We start from the raw sequence: 23922 nt of genomic DNA, 5'->3' as shown, positions 1-23922 counted from the left end.
TTACTACAGAAATCACAAATCTATCAAATGTCTTGACCTCATGTATCCCTTTAGTCAACAAGCACATACCATGGACACAACCTTGTGCTTGGAAGAGGAGACTTAACCTTATGGTGACCACATTTTCATGTGTTCATCATGTGTCCTGATTTAGGGTTTGAAAAATATAATCACCATACATTACATGCACATATGAATTGACATGAGAAAGAAAGTTTAGACATTATATTAACTGACTCAGAATAGCTAAAACAAAGAATAGTGAGAGCAAGCTAGAACTATCAGATGTTAAAATAATATTTTAAAACTATGATAATTAAAACAAAATGGTACTGATGTAAGCATAGACAGATCAGTACAACCGAATAAAAACTTCAGGAACACACCCCGGTACAAATATTTAGGATATTATAAAACCAGCATCAAAAATCAGTGGGGGTAATAAAAAAAAAAATCAGTGGGGAAAAGAAACATTATGAAATAGGTGGTGCTGAGACAACTATTAAGGAAAAAAAACGTAGATTTTCAATTCATATCATATTCCAAAAGAATAAAATAAATAAAAACACTCCAGCTGATTAATGAGTTGAAGGCAAAAGAAAACTCAAACACAATTAGGAGAAAATATAGGTGGTAGATCTCAAGATTGGAAAGGACTGCTTAAACATAAAAGCTAGGAAAGAAACCACAATAGGAAAAAAATGATAAGTTGGACTTCATAAAAGTTTCCAACTTCTTTGTATTCTTTGGCTAAGTTTATAGACCATCCGACATCTATTTGGAGATACCAAAATCTGTATTGTCTGATATGGTAGCCACTAGCCACATATGACTATTTAAATACAATTTAAATAACATTAAAAATTCCATTTCTCAGTTGCACTAGCCACATCTCAAGTGCTCAACAGTCACATGAGGCTAGTGACTACTGTGTTGGTGCACATCTAGAGCATTCCTATCAATGGAGAAAGTTCTGTTGGATAGAGCTGATCCAAATGTTTGACTCAAATATTTACCTTTCAGCCAAACATTTCAGATTGGGCACCCAATTTTCCATTCATTCATTACTACTTTGTGCCGAGTATTGTGCTTGACACTGAGGAGAAAATTTCAAACTAGTTTCTGCCTTCATGGAGCTTATGGTTTAGGTATTAAACAAGAAACCACACAAATAACTATATATTTACAATTGTTTAGAGTGCTATAAAGTTTTTAGAGTGCTATAAACATGTATAGCAGGACCTAACCAAGTCTATGTGGCAAGGGAGGCCTCACATGAGTCAGGGGAAGAATGTTCCAGGCCAGGGAAACAGCATGTACAAATGCCCTGAGGTGGAAATATACTAGACTCTTCTAGAAAGTGAAAGGTAAGTCACTGTGGCTGGACTACATGAGTCAGGGAGAGATTGGTGGGAGATGAGAATATAAAGGTAGGCACTGGCCAGATTATACAGAACATTGTAAATTTTTTAAGATCTTCAGCTATCAAAGATTAGTTTAGTCCCTCGAGTCACAGAGGAAGGAAGGTGACTTCTGATACTGTGGAACGATTGTCACGGAGGTTAAAAAGATGTACAGTAAGAATGTTTAATCAAAACAGTCCTTCTCCCCCTGATCTTTTAAGTGTTTGTCACATGTTTGTCCAAGCTTCTCTTATATAAACTCTTCCGGTGGTCTATATTCATATTCATTGGTAAAATCAATAAGTTAATTGCCTAAAAGATAATGATCTTCTAGGAATCATTCTTCATAACAAGTCACCATTCATTAAGAACAATAGCTATTTGCAAGCCTGTTTCATGATGCAGTGTTTCTAGATCTAGAAATCAGCACCATGGGTGAATTATGAACACATATAAGCTCATGGATCAATAAGCCTCATGTTTTGAATGTCACCAGCATGCTGCAGGGTTTAATAAATAGGAAAATGAAATAGAAGGAGCAATGAATTGGTAACATTTGCTCTGTTTAAGGGCCCCTCTCCGCATTTACTTTTAAGATTTGGCTGGGAAAAAAGACCTGGCAACAGAAAGCATATTCCTAATTATTCTCTTCTGACCATACCCCCCTCATTTCCAAGGAACCCATTTATTAGAAGATCATCACTTAGTTATGAGAGCCTAAACTGCCAAGTGATTCCAGATACGAGTGGAAGTTGGAACATCTAAACTCTATAACTCAGTTAACCCCTCTATAACTGGATCTGTCACATTATTTATCGACTAAGACTAGTAATACTTGACATCTTCCTACTTTGTAGTGGTGAAAATGCATGAGAATGTTTGAAATACAGTAATATAAAGTGTGTGATAAAGGTGTGGTATCAATGAAGAATCTATTTGTAACTTAACATATTTTGATGCATTCATTGAACATCTGTTAGTCTCTAGGTGCATTTATAAATGTCCTAAAAATAGGACTTTTAGGACATCCATTTATTCATTCAATAAATATTTATTGAAAACTTACTTGGGGTCAGGCACTATTCTAGTCATTGAGGAAATAGCAATGAATAAAAAAGACTAAATCCGTGTTCCATGGATCTTATATTCTAGTTTTGAGAGGCAGACAATAAACTGAAAAAATTTTTAAATAGTCTGATAGAAGATGGTAAGTGTTATGGAGAAATTGTTTTTTAAGCAGGTTATAAAAGGATAGGGAGTGTGTGACAGAGGTGGCATTTTAAATAATGTGGCCAGAGGAAGCCTTACTGAGAAGGTGGCATTTGAGTAAAGACTTAAAGGAGGTGAGGGGTGAGCCATACTGACATTGGAGAAAAGAAGATTCCAGGCGTAGGAACAGTGGGGAAGAGGGTTGTGGGATATGGTAATGGGAGGTGAGGTCAGAGAGGTAAGAGAGAGACGGTAAAGAACCAGACTGTGAGGAAGTAGGTCTTGGTCAGGACACAGGCTTTTATTCTGAGCAATTTGGGAAGCCATTGATGGCAGGTGGGGAGGATGTGAACATTAGTGGCATATAAACAATTTACTGTCCTGATGCAGAAAAAGTAAATGTATAGGTTATAGCAATAACAGTGACTTGGGCAGTTCCAGTACTAAGTGCACTTGAACTTCTCCCACTTTCTTTTTACCAATACAGCAAAATACGAGGGTGAAAGTCAGCCTGAATAAATGAAAAAAGATGAATTAGAGGCTATTTCCAAAGGAAATACAGTCATATTACCTTCAATGCATATAATGGCAACAACTAAGCTACCAGGAGTGCCTAGTAGAGGGCCTGCTTTAGTAAAAATTTATGAATGATTTGTAATGAGTCCATTGTTTGTAGGTTTCTAAAATGCCCGAGAAGATTTTGTTCAACTGAATCACTGGAATGATCAGCCCTTCAATTTCTTTTTCACTATTAATTTGCTTGGTAGACGCTCTATCCTATCGATGCTGAAAAGGTTAAGCTTCAGTCCAGCCCCTGTCCAAATGATAACAAATTCTGAATTTGTGAAATTCAATGAATAAAGATTTACTGTAGCATTAGTGTCTGTTTAGAGCCACATAGATTCCTACCTATCTGACAACCTAACCAAGCAGAGTTCACAAAATGAACACATTCTAACGAACTGAATATGCTACAGAAAAGTTAACTGCCCTCTGGCCAGTGATAAGGCAACTTAAATCGAAGTGAGTCTGAACATTTTAAGCTGCCACTGCAGACCATTGGCATCTACCCCTAGGACTCTATCCCTAGACTCCTTGTAGTCTGTACAATCTATAATTTGGTTAATGGCAGGAGCTAACATTTATCGAGAGTGCTAGCTACTAAGCACTCTGCTGATATGATTATGATAGCATGTGATCCTTACAACAATTCTACTCATCCCATCTGGTAGATGAGGAAACTGAGAATCCAGGAGTTGCACTGATTCGTCCAGGATCGTGTACATTGTAAGTGGCAAAGTCAAGATTAGAATCAAAGTCGTCTGATTCTCTCACCTTAACCACTTCTTGTGTTCTAAATACTACATTGATCAGGCACTTGGAGGTCTTACAGCCTAGGTCAGTAGTACTAGTCATACTGCTTGGATGGTGATGTCGGACGTGTGATTTGTAATCAGAGTACTGGGTGTTAATATGACTCCCATATTTCTTCCAACCACATTCAGCTTCCCTTCCTTTATTTGTAAAATGGAGATGAGAATGTCTACCTAACAGGGTTGTCACAAAGATTTAGTTAAAATAATACATGCGGAAGTACCTAGTGCCATACCTGACAAATATTAACTAATCTATACGTGTTGCCAAATCCTTTTGGATAGGCTGCCATGGAACTAGCTGTCCGTTTTTATCAAGGTGATAATATGGGTGCTGTCCCTAAGAGGATATATATTTGGAAATCCATTTTAAGGATTAGGAAAACGTGGGTTTTCCCTATATTGTTCATATTCCCTTGTCCAATCCTGCTTTCAACCAAGGGCATACATCTAGTAGGTAAAAGTTTAATAGTGAGTGACTTGATCATGTACAGAAGAAACCAGTGTCCTTGACCTTCATCAACCCCAACTGAGCCAGCTGGCATAGTCCCTAACTGGCTGGCAAAGCTACGATCAGTGAATGCCCTGTTTAGTCCTTCAAAACAATTTAACCTCCCTTTTATTTTGCTAGCTTTTATTTTTATTCCTTTAAAGGGAACAGGCCCTAAAAGTAAAATAAGCTAACATTTGATATGTCCATATCTGACCCCTTGAGCCTGGCTGTCAAGGGTGCCACAGCTTCCAATTCAGGGTGATAAAAGAACCATTAACAGCCAAAAAAAAAAAAAAGAAAAGAAAAAAGAAAAAGAGAAAAAGAAACCCACACAAGCAGTGTGATATCATTTGCACTTCTTTGTAACAGTCTAGACATACTGTATGGAGTGTTATCCGATGTGATAATTGGTAAGTAGATCTTTGCCCATGTACTGGGCTTACCTGTGAATTATAATTCGGGGTTGCATACCATTATTGGTCTGCTCGCCTGCAGCCTTTCTAGATTCAACAGAAGTCTTGCTGTTCTCAGAAAACAGAGGTCTTAGAGGGTCAGCCCTGTATAATAGGCAATTAGTGAATATGAAACATTAACTTGGAATTTATAGCACATAACTAGATGAGAATGTGAGTCCCAATTTTGAATTGGCTCTGTGTTTCGTTTTAGAATCCGGTTTTGAAGATCGTTTGGGCATTACTATTTATTTATTTAATGCCCAATCTGATATTACTACTGCATTTGCTGCCAATTGAAAGATAAAGGTGACTGCCCATCTGAAAAGCGGTTTTTCATTGTTTATATATTATGCATCAATTCCAGACATCAGAAAACTGTTTTAATCAGATTGATATTTTTGCCAGCTTTCCAGCGCCTCCAGATGTTTAACTGGCAGAGTAAAGAGATAATGTGCTCACAGGAGGCTGAGAACAATGTATTGGAGAGAGAGGTGATAGTGGCATCTAAAATCTATAGAAAATCTGTTAATGTAATTTGCTGAATGAGGGGAGAGAGGGGAGCAGAAGGGAACTTCTTAGTGAAACGACTCCACACAAAAGTTATTCATCAGTGAAAAAGAAATATATATACAGAGAAGTAAAAATCAGGGGCAGAAATACACTGAACAAACAGGGTAGGCCAGAAAGCAGCAAACTGCATTTTAAATCAAAGTAGTGTCTATGGTACAGGGAATTTGAAAGGACCTCATATGGGGAAGAATATTTCCAGGGTGCCCTAGGGCTACTGTTCCAAACGCCTGCTCTCTTGGTGTTCCCGACTTTCACTGCCCCCAGCTGTGGTACTTCCCCCTCCAGCTCAACAGGGGCAGCCATGTAAAGGAGAGCGAGCGAGAAAAAGAGCTGCATGAAACCGGTGCCAGTAACTTTCATCATCAGCCTTAAGGAGCGGGTGATCCATCTGAACCTCCCTATTCCACTGCAGGCCAAGAAGATGAGCATCTTTATATCTACCCTTGTTAAACATCTGAATTAGAGCTACTGGTCTGCTTTAAGGACCATGGAAGGGCTTTAACTTTTTTCTCTTTTTTTTTTTTTTTTTTTTTTTTTTTTGCTTATTGGGTGTGGAATGAAGTGTCCATATATGCTCAAATAATCACTCCAACCCCTTCTCTTTGCACGCAATTCTTATAACACTTATTGCAGGTTTAACTAGTGTAAGAGTCAGCTGCTTTATGCACCTATTCCTCCTACTAAGTTCTGAGCTCCTAAAAACAGGGAAAGGGTTCTTTTTACCTCTTTCCTTCCCCAAGCACCTAACACAGTGTTGTGCACCTACAGTCAGCCCTTCGTATCCTCAGGTTCTGCATCCTTGGATCCAACCAACCACGGATGAAAAATACTTGGAAAAAAAAGAATTCCAGAAGGTTCCTAAAAGCAAAACTTTAATTTGGCGGATGCCTCATAACTATTTACATAGCATTTACATTGTATTTACAACTATGTACCTGGTATTTACGTTGTATTAGGTACTATAAGTAATCTAGAGATGATTTAAAGTATACGAGAGGATATGCGTAGGTTATGTGCAAATACTGTGCCATTTTATATAAGGGACTTGAGCATCTTTGGAGTTGGGTATCCACGGGGGTCCTGGGACCAATCACCCTCGGATACCGAGGGACAGCTATATCAGGTTCTCAACAGTCTCCCCTCCTCCTGTAACCCCTGTGTCCCACATCATTCCTCTACCAAAGAATGAAGATTTTATGTGATTTATTTGTTGGAACAACCATGGATTCAGGAGTCTGGAGTAAATGGTGAAGGCCTAGGAAATGAAAGAGAGCCATTCATCACTATATACTGGAAATTTCTTAGTATTTGCTTCAAATAACTGAAGTTAGGAACAAGTAAGCTCTAGTCACTTCTACAGGTTCCTAAAAAAGTGGTTCTGAAAATTTAGTATGCTTCAGAATCACTCAGATTAAATATGGCATAATCCTGGGCTCTGAAGTAATTCTGCTTCAATAGGCGGGACTCAAGAATATACAAATTTAATAAACTCCCCAGGTAATTGACTACACATTTGAAAATCACTGCCCTGCTTTAGACACTTTGTCACCATCAGAATACCAGCTTCTATTGTGGGAATTAGGAATAGACAAGTATATTGGGAGAATTTTTTAAAAATACAAATTCAGGTTGGCAAGCATGTGTTAATTATGTGTTCATAAATGTACATGATGTGAGAAATTCAAAAAAATTATAAGAAATAGTTGCAGTCCCGGAGGAATGGTCTTGCTGAGGAAGAAAGAAACTTCAAAAGAGTGATAACTAACAGAATACTCTCTTCAAATGCTAAACAATGTAGTACTGCTGGAGGATTCAGGAAAGATTTATGAACAAAATAGTTTGAATTTCACTGATGTGCCATGTAAATTCAGAGTGGGTGATAATTCATGAGAGACATGTGAATTTAATAGATTCTAAACTCAAAATGTGGACCGTTACCTTTGGCTATATTCTAGATATTTCTCCATTCGTGCATGTTATTAACTATGTTGTTTCTCTTGACACTAAATTTCAAAAATTTCTTTTCAGATGGTTTGACTGACTGTGTGGACCCCGATTGTTGTCAACAAAGCAACTGTTATGTAAGTCCTCTCTGCCAAGGCTCACCAGATCCTCTTGACCTCATTCAGCAAAGCCAACCGCTCTTCTCTCAGCACACTTCAAGACTCTTCTATGATCGAATCAAATTCCTCATTGGCAAGGACAGTACTCATGTCATTCCTCCAGAGATCTCATTTGACAGCAGGTATATATGTATTTATTCTATTCCTTGATGAACAGTGGTCATGTTTTTCCTTAACCGTGAAAGGAAGATACACACACACACACACACACACACACACACACACACACACACACACACAAAACACATGATGTGTATTATTCATAGTAAAGTATAAATGGGGCTTTTAATGACAAAAACAGAAGTATAATTTACAAATTTATTGTTCAGCTTCTGGATTGATCCCTTGAAAAATTCTTGAATTTCAAAAGCCAAATTTTAAGTTTTATTCCATGGTGTAAAATGTTTCCATATGAAAGAGTTGGGTGAGTCTGATGTCCCAATGTGAAATGCAAGACTTGTGAAAATCTGTCTTCTAGGGAAGCTCAAATGCGTGAATTGTCACTGAAGACCTGAGACCAAAGTCCAACCCATAAGATGAAGAAATTTTAAAACACTAACTTACTTATTTGAAGTGTAATAACATGAATTTGCTCACTGTTCTTCTCAGCTTCATCTTCAGCAATGATATATATATTTTTATTTTTTTTTGGTTTTGTTTTTGTTTTTTTTGCGGTACGCGGGCCTCTCACTGTTGTGGCCTCTCCCGTTGCGGAGCACAGGCTCCGGACGCGCAGGCCCAGCGGCCGTGGCTCACGGGCCCAGCCGCTCCGCGGCACGTGGGATCTTCCCGGACCGGGGCACGAACCCGTGTCCCCTGCATCGGCAGGCGGACTCTCAACCACTGTGCCACCAGGGAAGCCCAGCAATGATATATTTTAGTCATTGGCACTAGATATAAGTAAGTCCCTGAAGTCAACATTTCTGATCTCTTAAAAATGTTCATGCCTTGTTCATACCACAATTCCACATGTTTAAATATTGTTATTAAACTATAAGGATGCTTATCTCTCAGAATAGAAAGTCCAGCAGTTGGGTTTAGGGGTTGGCTGACCTAAGGGTTCAGTAACATCATCTAGGCCCCAGGTCCTTTCCATTTCTCTATTCTACCATCTTCAGCATAAGCTTCATTCTTAGGTTGGTAGCAAGATGGCTGTGGCAGCTGCAGGTTCACTTCAGACACAACAAGGACCAAAGGAAGAAAGGGAAAAATATTCCCCCAAGCATGGAATATAAACTCTTCCCTTCACTCTGACTGTTTCTCATATTTCACTAGCTTCTAGATTATGACAAACAGAAATTAAAAAAAAAAAAACTTGGAAAGTATTTGTCCAGGAGTTCCTGTCTACATCCCACCCACTCAGTTGCATCCTGGTGGGTGTTATCAGGCCCCAAGAAAAACTCGGTCAAGAGTTTATATTGATATGAGTGATAATCTAAGAAAATCACAACTCAATCTTGACCTGTACACACTAGGAAAGGAAAACAAATGATGTGCGTGGAAATTTAAAACACTCAGCATCCTTCTCACAGACTGTACACTAGAACTGTTATTGAACCTTAAAACTTTCTCATGATGTTTATTGTGTGCAGTTCTGACCTTTTAAATCTTTGACAGAACCCCAGACCAACTGCCAGTGCATCACAAGAAAGGCCTTTTCTGCCAAGGGATTTAGTCAAAGTCTGCCTTCTCCCAAGAGACTCAGTCATCCCCATTTTGAAGTATTGCCTTCCCCCAGCTCATGAACAACTCTGGGGTAATTTCAAATGGCTGCAGTCAAAGTAATTCTTGAGATAGTGAAGCCTTACTTATTGCACACCAGAGGAACAAAGGAAACAAAAAGCATTATTCATGTTTAAGGAAAAGTCAGTCCAAAAGAAAAAAAAAGAGGTAAATGAAATAACCACCGCCATGACACGGAGATATGTATTAAATGACTCACTGAACTCAAGTAAAGGGAGAAAGTCAGGACCTGAGAGAGACAGGAACCAAGTCATTGTGATCCAGAGGAGGGCGTTTGAGCAATAAACTTAGAAAAGTGAAGAGAAGAAACTCCAGCTCCTGCGGTTCAGCTTCAGGCTTCGGCAGCATTGCCAGCCCCTCACAGAGCGAACAAGCCTATTACTGGTGGTACTTAATGCCCTTCTCCTCCTCCTGGCTTGATTGAGTTTTCCTCATTCTTTTGTAAAAAGCTCCAGGTTATCATTTGGCTCTGTAAGTCACATTTGAATTCAGAACGACGGGCTCCTTCATCCAGTGGTCTCCGCTCTGACACACATGTCTAATCTGTCAGAAAAGGTGCAGGCCTTTTCCAAGGGAAACAGTTGAGGACAAGCAATGTAACTATATTTCCTTTAAAAAAAATCAATGCATGCAGTGTTATTCGGGTTGTCTCTGGATAAAATCAATCCAATTCTGATCACGTAGAGTATAAGTAATAATAGGTACAAGCTCTTACATCTCCACAGTACTTTTTAGTTTGTGCAGCTGTCAAACATACATTATTTCATCTTATCCTCACAGTACCCCTGTGAAGTAGGTATTGTCGTGGTGCATTTTATATATGAGGGAATTGAGCTTCAGAGACATTAAATAACTTGCCCAACATCACACAGCCAGCAAGCTTGTATTGTAGCAACTCTTGTAATCTTTCTGTTGTACCACTGCTGCCCCATTTCAACTTGTCTTTAGATGAGCCTAGTGACTCAGATCTCATTTATACTGGATGAATGACATCTGGGTTAACACAAGAAACTTAGAAACTGAGTGATATTGTAAAATCCCGCTCATTTTAACACATTTCAGAGACATAATTTACAAACTCCGAGTCAATGGTAATGAGCTTCTTGGTAGAAGAACACTTTTGAACAACTGGTAAAACAGGCCTTTGGCTACGTGTAAATTGTTATTAACCACTCCTTATGTGTCAGGTCTCTTACTAAGCTTTTACATGTGTTATCTCATTTAATCCTTTCAAAAACCCGATATGGTGGGCACCATTATGATCCCCACTTTTGAGGTGAGAAAACAAGAACTGAGATTTCAAGTGAGTCACTTGCCCAAGGTCACAACCAGTGAGTGTCAGAGCCAGGATTTGAAACCAAGCCGATTCACACTGAGAGCCTGACGTCTAAACCACTATGCTGAGCCACTTTGGCTACTTAGAAAGCTCTGCTGAAGACTTATGACCCTTAGCCATCTGTGACTGTGGGGTTGCTCTCCTCAGACAGATCTAGAACACTTAGGTACTATAATCAGGGGAACCCTTCTCCTCTTTGGCTTTTGCCACATAATTGAGTGATAGCTGAGTATGAAGAAGGCATTGCCAAGGGGCTCATTTGCCTACTGGCAAAATGTGACCTGCACGGAGGACTTGCTGCTGAGTGTTGCCACCATCAGAGGCCTTTGAGCTAAAGATGGTGGCATATAGGTGACTGACTGTTGCAAGGACAGATAAAGGTTAAATAACTGTGCATCCTTGTGCATCCAAGTGAGACGAGCCTTTCTTGTTCTGAGTTTGCTGCGCTGGCATGTGAAAGCACATGGAACGTAGACCTCCCGTGCCCCTGATGGTGTAATGTCACTGGCAACGTGCCACTTGCCCACGGTAGAGTCTCCAGCAAGCCCAAGTCAGTTACCATTTTTTCCTTAAGTACATTTTACCCCGAAGCCTGAGTTTCTTGTTTTCAGTCGACTCCAAACATGACTACAAAGTAAACCACGTATTCTACGTGCCCTGTATGACTTATTACTTTTTAATAATGTAAATAGGTGAACAGAAGCATTATTGATCTTCAGTGTCTAAGCATTTAATCACTATTAATAATGTAAAAGGTTTTTATAAATATGTAAAAACAAAGAGTACATTAAACTAAACGACAGCAGTAATTTGCAAAGCCAGACATTTCACTCATCATCACTAATGGAGAAGTGCATTTAAAAAACAAAATCCTACCGGGGTTAGTGCAACCGCTGACAGCAAGGTCTAGCCAAACTCATTTGTCTGTTTTGTAGCCACGAGAGGCTGATCCCCACATCAATCCATGTCAAGTGTCTACATCAGGCATTGCTTAACATCAGCCCACAGATGTATTTTGTTTGGCCCAACATTTAGAAACTAAGAGATCTAACATAAAAATTGGAATGTCTTCCTTCTCTAGAAAATTGACAAAGTTTGACATCTCTGGTAGAGGCCATCCAGAGCTGAGGGCCAGTTACCCCTCTGGAATGACTATGACATGCCTCTGTAGCTCACCATTCACTGCTTCCCTTGCATCTGACTCACTTCCCTCACTTTTAAGGTCCTGCCTGGGCCTGCTTGCCTTTGAGTTCATAACCTCTGGACTACACAGCTTCTATAGCTTTTCATGGAAAGGCCACAGTGTTCGTTTTATTCTTTCTGATCTGTTTCCCTGAGAGTCTTCAAAAATCCAGTCTTAACGCTTTACTTAATTTTTGAACCTTTGCTGTGTTGGTTTAAAAAGAGAAAAAAAGTGACCGAACAGAAGCCTAAAAAACCACATTAATGGAAGGATACTTCCCCCCTTAGTTCACTGGGGGATCTGTGGGCACCTCAGGAATAAGTTGGTGTGCGTTCTTCCTCACATCTTAGAGTAATAAACCCCCAGGTCCCACCATAGTAGAAGCAAAATGTCCACTTTCTGTGAGAAAGATGGGTATGTTGAGAGGCATTTGACGATCGTTTGTCCCTTCGAGTAAGTTTTAAGAACAATTTAAAGATCTAAAACTTTGCAGCGATGCTGCTGGGTGTGGTTGTGGCTGCCTCTTATGCCTGCTCCTGGTGGGATCCCTAGCCTTAGTTGAAAAGTTCTAGAGTTGGGACCAAACTTAATCCAGCACTAAGCACATAACAGCACTGTTAACACGCTACAAAATGAAGAGGTTGAGCAGGGTGATAGGTTTCTTCTAGTGCTAACTTTCTGTGAAGTTGCTGTATTTCAATTTCTTGCTCACACACTGGGATGTGCAGTATTTAAGTTCTGAACTGTCCTCATTGCTAAAATCTAAGTTCTTTGAGGACAAGGATCCAGTCTGATTTGTTCTCTCCCTGTTTTGATTATCTATCACTGTGTAGCAAACTACTCCAAAACATAATGGATTAAAGCAATTTATTATGATTACATTTCATGATTCTGTGGGTCAGAAAAAAGAAAAGAAATACTTTTCTTTTCTTTTCCCGGGCAGGGAAAAAAGAAAGAAACTCAGACAGGGTATGGCCAGGGTGACTTGTCTTTTCTCCATGATATTTGGGCTCTCAGCTGAGATAACTCAAATAGCTGGGGGCTGGAACAGCTGGACAGCAGCCAGGAATCAATCCCTCTTTCTACCTACAGCCTCTCTACTTGGGTTTCCTATGGGCATGGCAGCCAGTCTCGAGTTTGTCAGAGCTCTTATATGGTGGCTCAGGGCTCCCAAGAGGGAGCGTCCCAAGAGACAGGAAACAACAAGATGCCAGTCTCTTAAGGCCTGGGTCCAGAAATTGTCCCAGTGTCCCTTGTGTTATATACTGTTTATCAAATTAGTCACAGAGCTTGTCCAGATTCAAAGGGAGGGTCATAAATCCTACCTCTAGCGGAGAGAAGTGTCAAAGAATTTGTGGCCATCCTTAATCTACCATACCACTGTATCCCCAGATCCAAACACAGCATCTGGCAGAAAATTGGTAAGAAAATGAGTGAATGAGTGAGTGGCTTAGTGGTGGTGATATTGAAGTGCTCTTCTCATATTTGCTAATGAAAAACTCTTTTTGGTTGCCTAGAACACACAGATGATATTAGGACCTCAAATAAGTCAATTCCCAAATGTAGAAGCAGCCTAAAGGTAAGATTACTGTTCTCCAAATAGCACAGGAACAAATTCATAAAAGATGAGGTGATTATATAACAGTAGCAAAGTAATTACTCTTTTTTTTTAACTTATGAGACATTCCACCACTGCCAGAGCCTGTCCATAAATGACATCATTTATAACTTTGTGTGAGCATCAATAATCCTCTCTGCCTTCAGTGGGCTAGATAATCAAAACTTGAAACCAAGAAAAAATTAGAAAATAAGGAGCAATATCAGGAAGTCAGTAGGAATACTGCTGTGAACTGGCTCACTTTGGTGTTCCAGCTCATGAGAAAACCAAAGACAAGCACCCCAAAACAAATTGAGGTACCACAAATGCCTTGAGCTTGGCATTCTTGGCAAACTCTTTACCTACCCAAGTCCAAGTCCTTCCCTTCCTTTACGATACCCCATTCAATAATGAGATCTTGATTCATGCACCTGATTATTCATGATACCTGGCAACAGCCATGATTACTAACATAACTTCTTTAATAAAATATGCCTTTCTGCACTTAATTGATCTGGGAACGTATACCATATTTGAAATCCTGTGAATGGCAAAATGAGTTATTAAATCAAGAATGAGGTTAAGGCGAAGGTTGCAGGAAGATGATCATTGCTGTTGATCTCGGATTTGATGAAGACTTAAGAATAACCATACTTGACAGATACAAATTACTGTTTTTTTAAATGTACATTTTATTGAAATTTTAGTATTTCCAGAGTAACGGAGAACTTTACATTTCTCTACAAGAGATACCAAAGTCCTCTGCTGTCTCTAATGTAATCTAATATCCTCCTATCAACTCATTTTTATAAAGTGATGAGGATATGTATTCACTCATTTATTCAACAGATATTTCTTGAGTCACCCACTCTGTGCCAGGAACTGTGCAGATGGAGGTAAACAAAAGAAACAGAGTCCCCTTATTCACAGAACTCCCTTTACATTCTAGTGGTGGAAGCAGTCAAAACATCAAGTAGATACATAAAGAATTAAATGAATTACAAATTGCAATAAATTCTGTGGATAATGGAACATCAGGGAGCTTGGGGTTCATCAACTCAGGGTCCCAAATTCGACTGCTTTGACGAAGCAGTCAGGTAGCCGTAATGGAGGTAAGGCAAGGTATTCTAGCAAATGAGACAAAGTCATTAAACAATTACAGAAGTGACACTGACCTGGAAGTTTTCAGCAGAAACTCAGGGATGGGACGAATTGACTCAGGTGAGCTTGAGGAGACTCTTAGATGACTTGCAAAAAAAAAAAATACAAAGCTTATTTGGACGGTGAGCAGCTTAACTATTTGCAGGAAGTTTCACCCTTTGACATCTGGGCCTATAAACAATTTTAGTACAGTTTGAAATGTTTGTGTTAAACAGATGACTTCAAGGGGAAAAAACAATCATCCAAAAAAATTCCCATTTACCACACTGAAAAAATTCCCATTTAACCACACTTTGGCGTCATTTGTAATGATAGATCCTACAGTTTCTTTCAAGATAATCCACATTGGGGAAGATCAATCATTTCACTCTTGAGATTGATGAACATGGCAGTGTTTACTTGGTTCACGTGATGGCACTGTCCTAGGCTCTGGCCTACAGCAGACAAATTGCCTTCCCCACACAGTCTAGTGAGGAAAACTGACAATAATGAAAAAGGTAAATGTCAGGTAGATATAAGTACTGTCAAACGAGATAAAGAAAATTTAGGGACAAAGAGTGACCATTTTAGACAGAGTGGTCCGGGAAATCCTCTCTGGGCAGATGACACTAGAGCAGAGAGCTCATAGCATTCATCTGTATGTTAGATGATCTTGGCAAGAATGTTTCCTGCCACCTGGACCCTTCTGCAGCAGCTTATCACACAATCCAGAGCCTGGCTGTCACTTTTAGGGCCCACTGAATCAAGATTCTGTGGCATTGTTTGAAACAGAAAGGTAGAACAAACCTTTCTCAAGGAATTACTACATACTGGTTATTGTACCAGGTTTTACTGATAAATGGATGGGGTGCCTGTCCTTCAGGAATACATTGAGAAAAACTGAATACCTCAGACAAACTGAATGGCCTCTGAAAGAGAAAATCAGCAACAGCCCTCAACCATTTAAGTCATGAAAAGAATTTTTAAAAATAGCAGATTGTCACCAGTTAGTGTTGACCCTAAAAGAAATCAGATACGTAGAAACCACATCCTGATTTGGAATTATGAAAAAGAAGAGGTAAGGAAAGCTTATATTTTAGAATATTTATAAGGAAATGCAATGTTATTACAATATTAAAGCATTCATTGAGTTAACATTCACAGTCTATGTACAGGTATCCCCCAGAAGGTCTGTACCTAATCACTCATAATTTTGCTGAGGAACAAATTGGGATTCATATGCTTTGTGTTTAACTTTTTCATGAATCTAGTAGTTAAGGACCTCCAAGTATACTTACTAGTGGCAAATCTTTGTGTATTTTTAATCTTAAGAATGTGAAAGACATTATACCAGGTACACAACTAGGGGTTGATAAACACACAATGCAACAATTGCTGAATAAATTGAATAAACTAAGGACTGGGGGAAGCTCTTTCTAAGGCATCAGCACCTGCAAATCTGTCTTGTGTTCACCTTTCTTTCTAAAGTGAGGCACTGCACGTAACCTGCCCACATTTGGAAAAGGGACCCAAGAGTCGTTTGGCTCTGCCATGATTCCTTGTGAGTCTGTCTGTCTTCCCATGTTGCTTTTCCTAAGCAACCTCCTTTGCTTGTCGCTTCTGTAGTTGTGCCAGGTGAGAAGTAAGATTGCTGCTACTTGCTAATAAAGCACTTTGATCTCGTTTATGTGAAAGGTGTTACGTGTTTGAAGATGGGACCTCCTGATTTTCAGACAACTATTTTGTCTAATGCTAAAGTTCAGGAAACATGTTCAAGACACATTTAAAAACTTACAAAGTGCTGAAGGTTCCAAGATTTATAGTGCTGACTAGCTCCTGAAATCAGCAGTCAACATCTAAAGGTACCAAAAAAGAAAGAATGTGTGACTTTCACTTCTTTGCAAATGCTCTTGGGCAAAGAAATCTGAGCACAAATCTTTCAAAAGCTGTTCAATTGATTATTTGTGATATTTTGAAACTCAGATGTTCTGAGGTACTTAATAATAGTGATTAGTAATACCAGTAGCTGTCTACAGCTTATCTCAGTGTGAATAGGTGTCTTCTAATATTTTATGTATCTTACTTACTGCTCAATTAGGATTGAAATTCGAAAGGCTCAAATCCTTAATACCTACTTCTCAGCCATACGATTTGCTTGCAGTGACTAGCTAGTTCTGTCATCTTATCTTGTCCCTGGAGAGGGCAGAGTCAATGCAAGTCTAGGGAGAAAGAACGAATGACATCTTGTGGTGCATCTCCACCATACACCCTGCACGTAGAAAGTGCTCAGCAGCTGGTAAATGTCTACAAAGTAGTGACATCCTATGGATAGCGCCATCTTTGTGGGTGAGCACTTTCTTTTCATCTGTAGCCCCATTATTTACGTCTTGACTAAAAAAATCTACAGCTTAGGCCATTTAGAGTCCAGGTCAAAAGACGTCCACCATTTCTTCCGCTTACTAGCTGTGTTATCTTGAGCAATTTTTTTAACCCCTCTGAATGTGTTTCCTCATTTTTTAAAACAGGCTAATAGTAGTACCTACTCAGGGTTATATTGATGGTAAGTGAAATAAAATAAGGAAAGTGCCTGGCATGGTACCTGACTCACAGTAAGTGCTTAATATCTTATTTATACAAACACACACACACATATATATATATATATATATATATATATATATATATTCTTTATATATATAGGGTACATAATAGAATATAATTTGAAAGGTCCAGTTCAAAAGACAATCACTTTACTGGGTTACTTTACTGTTACAGCGTCTTTGTGAATTGACTGGGGATAAGACAGGGAAGAACTATCACTCACTTTCCTGAAGGAACAAAGGAGGCTGAGAGTATTCCCATTTCTTAGGAAAAGTCACATGGATGATTATTAACAAGCCAGAGCTAGAACTGGCGTGAACAGTTAGGCCACACTTTTTCCTCCTGGAGGGAAGAGTAATCCATGGCCAGACTATAGCCAACAAGACAGACTTGCCCTGTATTTAATGACTATCCATTATTTGAAGGGCAGGTTCCCAGAGAAGTGACAGGAAAGGTTAATGAGGTTAACAAAACCCCATAAGGCTGATTACAAGATAAACCATTTGAGTAATGTGGAAAACAGGACAAAAACAAACCAACCAAAAAAATAAAATAAAACTTGAGACTATTCAAGAGTTGCAAGGGCTTCCAGGGCAAATATTTCAGGATTCAAATTCTGGACAAAAATAATCATGTGTCTAAATGAAGCAAACTGGCACTTCTGCAGTCCTGAAAATGTGACTGTGTTGTCAGTTTTCCTATTGCTTCAAAACACTTGATCTTTTTCCCATTACTTCGGGGATTTCAGGCATCCAAAGCAAGCCTACTTTTGACAAGCAATTACCAGGGCAGATGGGAAAATAGGCACCCTACCTCAGGGTGAGTGCCCCCATTTTGTTTTACTTGAAACATCACTAGCCATGAGGAAAATAATTCTGCTTAAAAAGCTATCTGCATTTGCAATAGCACCACCTTTCCCAAAGTCCTAGAATGTTGATGGGTAATGCTCCCAGCTGCTTTTAATGTTACCCATTTGGTAGGTATTATTTATTTGGGCTAGTGACCAACTGAGTAGGATGAAATCAGCCTGCTCTATTTAACTAAAAACTAATGAGATTTTATTGGGTTTGCATATGAACATTCACTGCATTCACATTTTCAGAACATGAAAACAGGTTTATGCTATAGAAGTAAATGTTTTCATGGTACTGTACCAGCTTAGATAACATACGTCAAAAAAAAAAACTAGCATGTGATGTGTGGAAACCCCCAAGATATCTGAATATTAGAACCCTCAAATGTATTTGAGTTATGAAATACCAAATTGTAATTACATGGTTGTATATAAAGGAATAATGGGGTTAGTGTTCATAAATTAAGCATTTGAGGAGGACTATTCATTCATTCTTTCCAATCACAGGGGTACTATTTAATTCCCTGAAGTAGTCAATTATCAGACAAAACTCTCATGATGAGAAGGTCGTAATTCACAATCCAGAATGCTGGCTTCTAATAAATGAACTGTGACACAGGAACCTCAAAGTGGTCTCTGAAACCCTTGAAGTAGTGCTGTGGGATAGGCTGGAAGTATTTTACAACTTCATATAAAAATATTTGAGTTGAAATTCGACGGAGCTTTCTTGAGCACATGCTGTGTACACCAGGCACTGGGAAGGACAGAGGAAAATCTTACCATCCTTACCCTGGAGTGACTATCTAATAAGAAAGACAGACCTATATAATGCTCATCCAAGACAGGCTATGACAAGTGCGATAGCACAGGTATGAGAATAATAGGGCTGGGGAAGAAATTAACATTTATTTGGGACAGATAAATCAGGTTACGACATATTTTTCCATTTCATAATCTCTGGGTTTGAAGGGATCCTACAGTTCATCTTGTAATCCAACCACCACTTTGTCATGACAGTTTCAACATGACTCCCCAAACTGCAGTTTTGCAAACCCTATTCCAGAGGTTTGTATGGAAGTATTAAAAATTCACGCCTCAGATTTCATAATGGTGAGATTGTGAACCAGTTGGTGACTTGCCTGCCTTTATACGTGTGGTTTACGCCTCCTGGCTCCTTCCTCAGGAGATCGTACACCTTAATTGGCTGAGTATATACTGTTTTTGCTTTCCCTAAAGTTCCGTCTTTGGCAGCATCAACATCACCTGGGAACTTGCAAGAAATGCAAATTCTCAGGCCCCACTCCAGACCTGTGAATCAGAAACTCTGGAGGGCAGGCCCAGCAGTCTGTGTTTTAACAAGCCTTCCAGGTGATTCTGGTGCATGATCAAGTTTGAGAGTCACTGGTGTTATACGAGAGAAAGATAACCAGAAAGGACTGAGGACCAATACTACAGTCCCAAAATTACACTCTTAAAAGAAGATCCTTTATTCATTGTGTGCCAACGGTGGATAAGAGGGCATCATAAGCCCTTTGTCCCAACCGCTCAGAGGTATTTGCATTCCAGTAGCGCCCCCAGAAGCAGCAGTGATTTAGCCCAAATGACACAATCTACAGCTGTGGAACGTTACGGTATAATAAGCCCGCGGAGGAGATGGCAGGAGAACCATGAAACCACACCTCATATGCAGCAGGTTCGTGTCCCTTGGAGATTTGAACCGACTGACAACTCATAGAGGAATTTACAGGGCAGGATTCCAACGCCACTGAGCAGAGGATTCACATAGCCTCTCTCAGCCCAGTCCTTCTCAATGCTATCTCTTGACCAGAGCTGTCAGCTGTGGAAAGGATTTCATCTGTTCCTGTGGAAAAAACAACCTAACCTGTCCACCTGCTGCTAGATCCCCTGCTGGCCAGGTCCTTGATTTTGAATGTTACCCTTCAAAGGTTGCTTATGCTCCTGTTAGCAACAAAAGCAAATAGCTATAACTTCCCGAGCCCTTGAGCCTCATTTTCCCTACGAAAGATTTTAATCAGAAATACCATGCAGTAAATTACATCTTCTTTCAGCAATTTAGTTTTCAGCCTTGTTTTTCAAACCAACTTTTGTGCTTGAGGTTAATGATTTTTGCCTGACGTGTTGAATGAATATTGGAAATTTGACACCAAAGACAAAAGACAACAAAGAAGGGAAGAGGAAAATGAAACCAAGAATTTGTTGAAGGCTAGGGATGATTTGACTATGCCACGAAAATAGCAAATACAGAATGAATTAGACCTTTTGCATCAGAACTAACAAGCAGCTTGTTAGTTAAATAAGGCTCTCGGTAAAGTGTACTCTGACTTGCCTTTCCCAAGATGCCCTGTTCTTCAGACCAAGCTCCAAACACCTAGAGGATTCAGCACTTAGTTAAAGGGAGAAGCGGTTCCTCTGAGGTTGCTGCTTTAGCATAGTGACAGCAGGTAGACAGCTTGGCCTGTATTATCCAGAGAACAAGAAAAGAGACACTTGTGAGGGGTGATCTTCCCCATACACGTTTTTAAAGTCACATTGGACACGTTCATCCAAGTTCAAGTTATCTTGCTCTAACAAGTCCTTGTTTTTAGAGGTTCAAGGAAGCAAAATATCCCATCCAAGTCTGTGGATCAAAGAAGGAGAGCCCCGGACAAAGATGGAAAGCATGCAGTACCAGCCATTGAGAGTACACAAACACACACACACAACCAACACAAGAGACAGTCACACTGGGCACATACCTTGCTATACACATGTGCAGGGTCAGCTTCATGATAGTCCAGACAGTAGCTTCTCTAATCTAGTTTGAAAGGTTCAGAAGAGTTCCGTATATTATTTAATTGAAAAAGTTTCAGGAAAAGACAGGTCCTTAAAGGTTTAGGACCCACGTTGAACTTTTTCATGTGACAAAAGTTTAAGAGTTCAAGATGTTTCCTCAGGACAGACCAAGGACGGGCCAAGTATGACTGCCTCACTTAAAGGGCGATTTGAAGAAGCCGGACAGGAAACAGGGAGGCACCGCAATTGGGCATGACAAAAAACACGGAAAGTAGGATTGTGGGATTACTGAAGACAGACCCCAGCCATAGACGCCTCACTACTTCAGCAAGGATCTAACCTAGGAAAAAGGTGAATTATGCAGGCCGCCTTGGATATTGGAAACATAAACAAACAGATTATATACATGGGGGAGAAAGTATATTTTAGTGGTTGTGTAAATCAGGAAAAATAAAGCAGATACAAGGCTACCACCCACAATTATGAAGAAAATTGAGTTTAGAAGCTGGAGCGCACAAAGTGGCAGTTGTGCTGTACGAAGTGGCACAATACACCATATCTGCCAAGACTATATCTGAAGGTTCCCTAAGGGCCATCTGGAGCCTGGGGAAGCGAGCAGACTTGAGAGCATTCTTTTTGAAATGGAGAGTTTGCCTGAGAAGATATTTTTCCTAGGTTTCTGCATGCAGTGCCAATCCAAATTACTGCCAGTTAAAAAAGAATAATACTGTCCCGAAATTTAGACAACTTATACTGACGCAGGGTGACTGAGGTTGGTCAAAGATTATAGTAAGTACTACTAACCCAGGAATGAAAGGAGCTAAGAGTTATTCTTGTGAAAAATGGATGACATGGAGTGTGTAAATAATGGAAGCAAATGCAGCAAGATACAGGGAATCTTAGAACATTTAAAGTTTAATATGTTACAAAGAGAGTTCAATGGTGATAAATGTAAAATAAGTTTTATGGGGCTTTATCATATGCTGTAAGTTGGTGTGGATCATAAAATATGAGGAATAAAAAAGTAGGGGAGTTGAAAGACAAGTCTGCACATTATTTATGAATGATGAGTGAAATGAATGAGAAGAACAGGTAGACAATGTCTTGAATAATGATGACTTTGATGAGTCGTTATCACACAAATCAGTGTGCTTCATAAAATATGAGGAATATTAAAGAGCAGAGGAGTCAAAAGACAAGTCTACTCAGAATGAGATACAGAATGAAGGAAGAGAAGAATACAAGAGAAGTGCACAGAATAATGATGACTTTTATGAGACTCTCACTCACCAGCCTGGATCCTTCATAAATATAAGCTGTATAGAAAATAAAAGAGCAGCAAAGAGAAGAGACAGGTCTGTGTCTGTCATAAAATATGAGCAAATAATGTCAACTAGGCTTGACAAAATAAAAACAAAAATAATTGAGCCTAGTACAGCTGTGGGAAGACACAATGTCTAGATTAATGTGAACAAATAAAATAAGCGCGTGTAGAATTGCCTTGCCAATAGGGAATCAGTGACCACCTAAGTAGGCATCATTGTTGAAAAGCCCACCTTGTTAACTGGTAAAGCCTTGGCAAGTTCACAATTACCCCCTACCACACCCCCCGCAAAAGCCATCAGCACATAGGGCTCAGGAAGCAATGTTGAACTGATCTTCAAATGAAGGTGGCCTCACTAATGCACGTCTCTTCTCAGCCCCTCTGGCTCTGATGCTTATGTAGTTTGCAGGAGATTTTCTCAGCTGGTTTCTACTTAATCTATACCCAGTTTGTCAAATTTTGCTTTGTAAAGACCTTCGAAATGTTACTGTATAAAACTAGAGACATCCTTCTCTTTTCATGTCTTGTTACATTGGATTTAGAACCAGGGACCAGATCTGTCAGGATTAGTTCAAAATCCAGAACTCGGTGACTTTCAAATATCTTCTCTATTAGAACAAATGGGATTTCAAAATCTCACAATTTCAAAATCTCCCCAAAAAGGAACTGGAAGAATCAGACAAGGCAAAGCACGTGCCTGTGTGCCATTTGCATGCCATTCAGAACCATTATTTACAGAATTCATGTCAGAACTAGGAATGTCGGTCTGAAGAGCTCAATAAAGACACTGATAGCAACAATTACACTAGCTTAGCTTTGTGCGGTACTTAATGGCTTATAGTTTGTGTTGGGGGAAGGCTTTAGGTGATGCAGGATAAATCCTATCAGTATAACATATCCCAGTTCCTCTGACTGCAGTAGAATTTAGTAGTGATGTTTATTGGCTATAACATATAACACAGGCTTTGGCTGGTAACTGTCGTTTGCTTTTTCACAGTTTTTTTTTTTTTTTTCTTGAGCGATCTTTGTGGCCAAGAGCCTTTAGACACATTGCCTTGACTTGCTGATTGAAAGAATGTGTAATGCCAGGGTGGAATTATTATGGTTACTTTGGAAAGTCATGTTTGCTCAAATCACATGGCCCCTTTTAATCCAAGATTGAGCTTGCCTGGATACCCTGAATCTCACTTGGTGAAAAAAATGACATTAATGCCCTAGGAAAAATCATTGACCCTGCCCAACCTCTTCAACCCTACCAGCTCCAGCTATAAAATGCACGTTCTAGAGCTCAGGGCTGCCAAGGCTAGGACTGGAGTCTGGTGAGGCCCCTTCCCCCCAACCCCAATAACAGCAGACAAGTGAAAAATCTGTGCTTGGGGGTTGCCCCTGGGCCTTCTTAACTGCCAAGCTCCTAAACTTTGTTACAACTTGTTGGCCAAGCTAGAGCTGAAAGTATACTCGTTTTAGTGGACTATGTCCCTGGGAGACAGCTCTGTTAAGGGCTAGTCTAATGGAATCCCCTTATTTGGCAAAGATGAAACTCGTTTGTTTAAAGGGAAAATCTCCTGAAATATTTTATTTCAATCAGGCCAGAGAAACATGGTGCTATATAGTCAGGGACCACGTCTCTTTTGCAGACTTTAACTGTTAAAATTTGCCCAACCGGGCTTCCCTGGTGGCGCAGTGGTTGAGAGTCCGCCTGCCGATGCAGGGGACACGGGCTCGT

General features: G+C 39.7%; 1 protein-coding gene across 14 annotated transcripts in view; it reads left to right on the top strand.

The window, feature by feature from the left end:
- TENM1 (teneurin transmembrane protein 1) overlaps positions 1 to 23922 on the top strand; it is an 813855-nt gene that overhangs the window by 629313 nt on the left and 160620 nt on the right. For all 14 annotated transcript variants that reach the window (XM_028482674.2, XM_028482672.2, XM_028482671.2 and 11 more), the window contains one exon: positions 7532 to 7748. In XM_028482674.2, the coding sequence (XP_028338475.1) occupies positions 7532 to 7748 (217 nt within the window). The remainder of the gene's footprint in view (positions 1 to 7531; positions 7749 to 23922) is intronic.

Source organism: Physeter macrocephalus, chromosome 21 (assembly GCF_002837175.3).
Source record: "Physeter macrocephalus isolate SW-GA chromosome 21, ASM283717v5, whole genome shotgun sequence".
Taxonomy (NCBI): domain Eukaryota; kingdom Metazoa; phylum Chordata; class Mammalia; order Artiodactyla; family Physeteridae; genus Physeter; species Physeter macrocephalus.
This window is presented reverse-complemented; position numbering and strand designations above follow the sequence as displayed.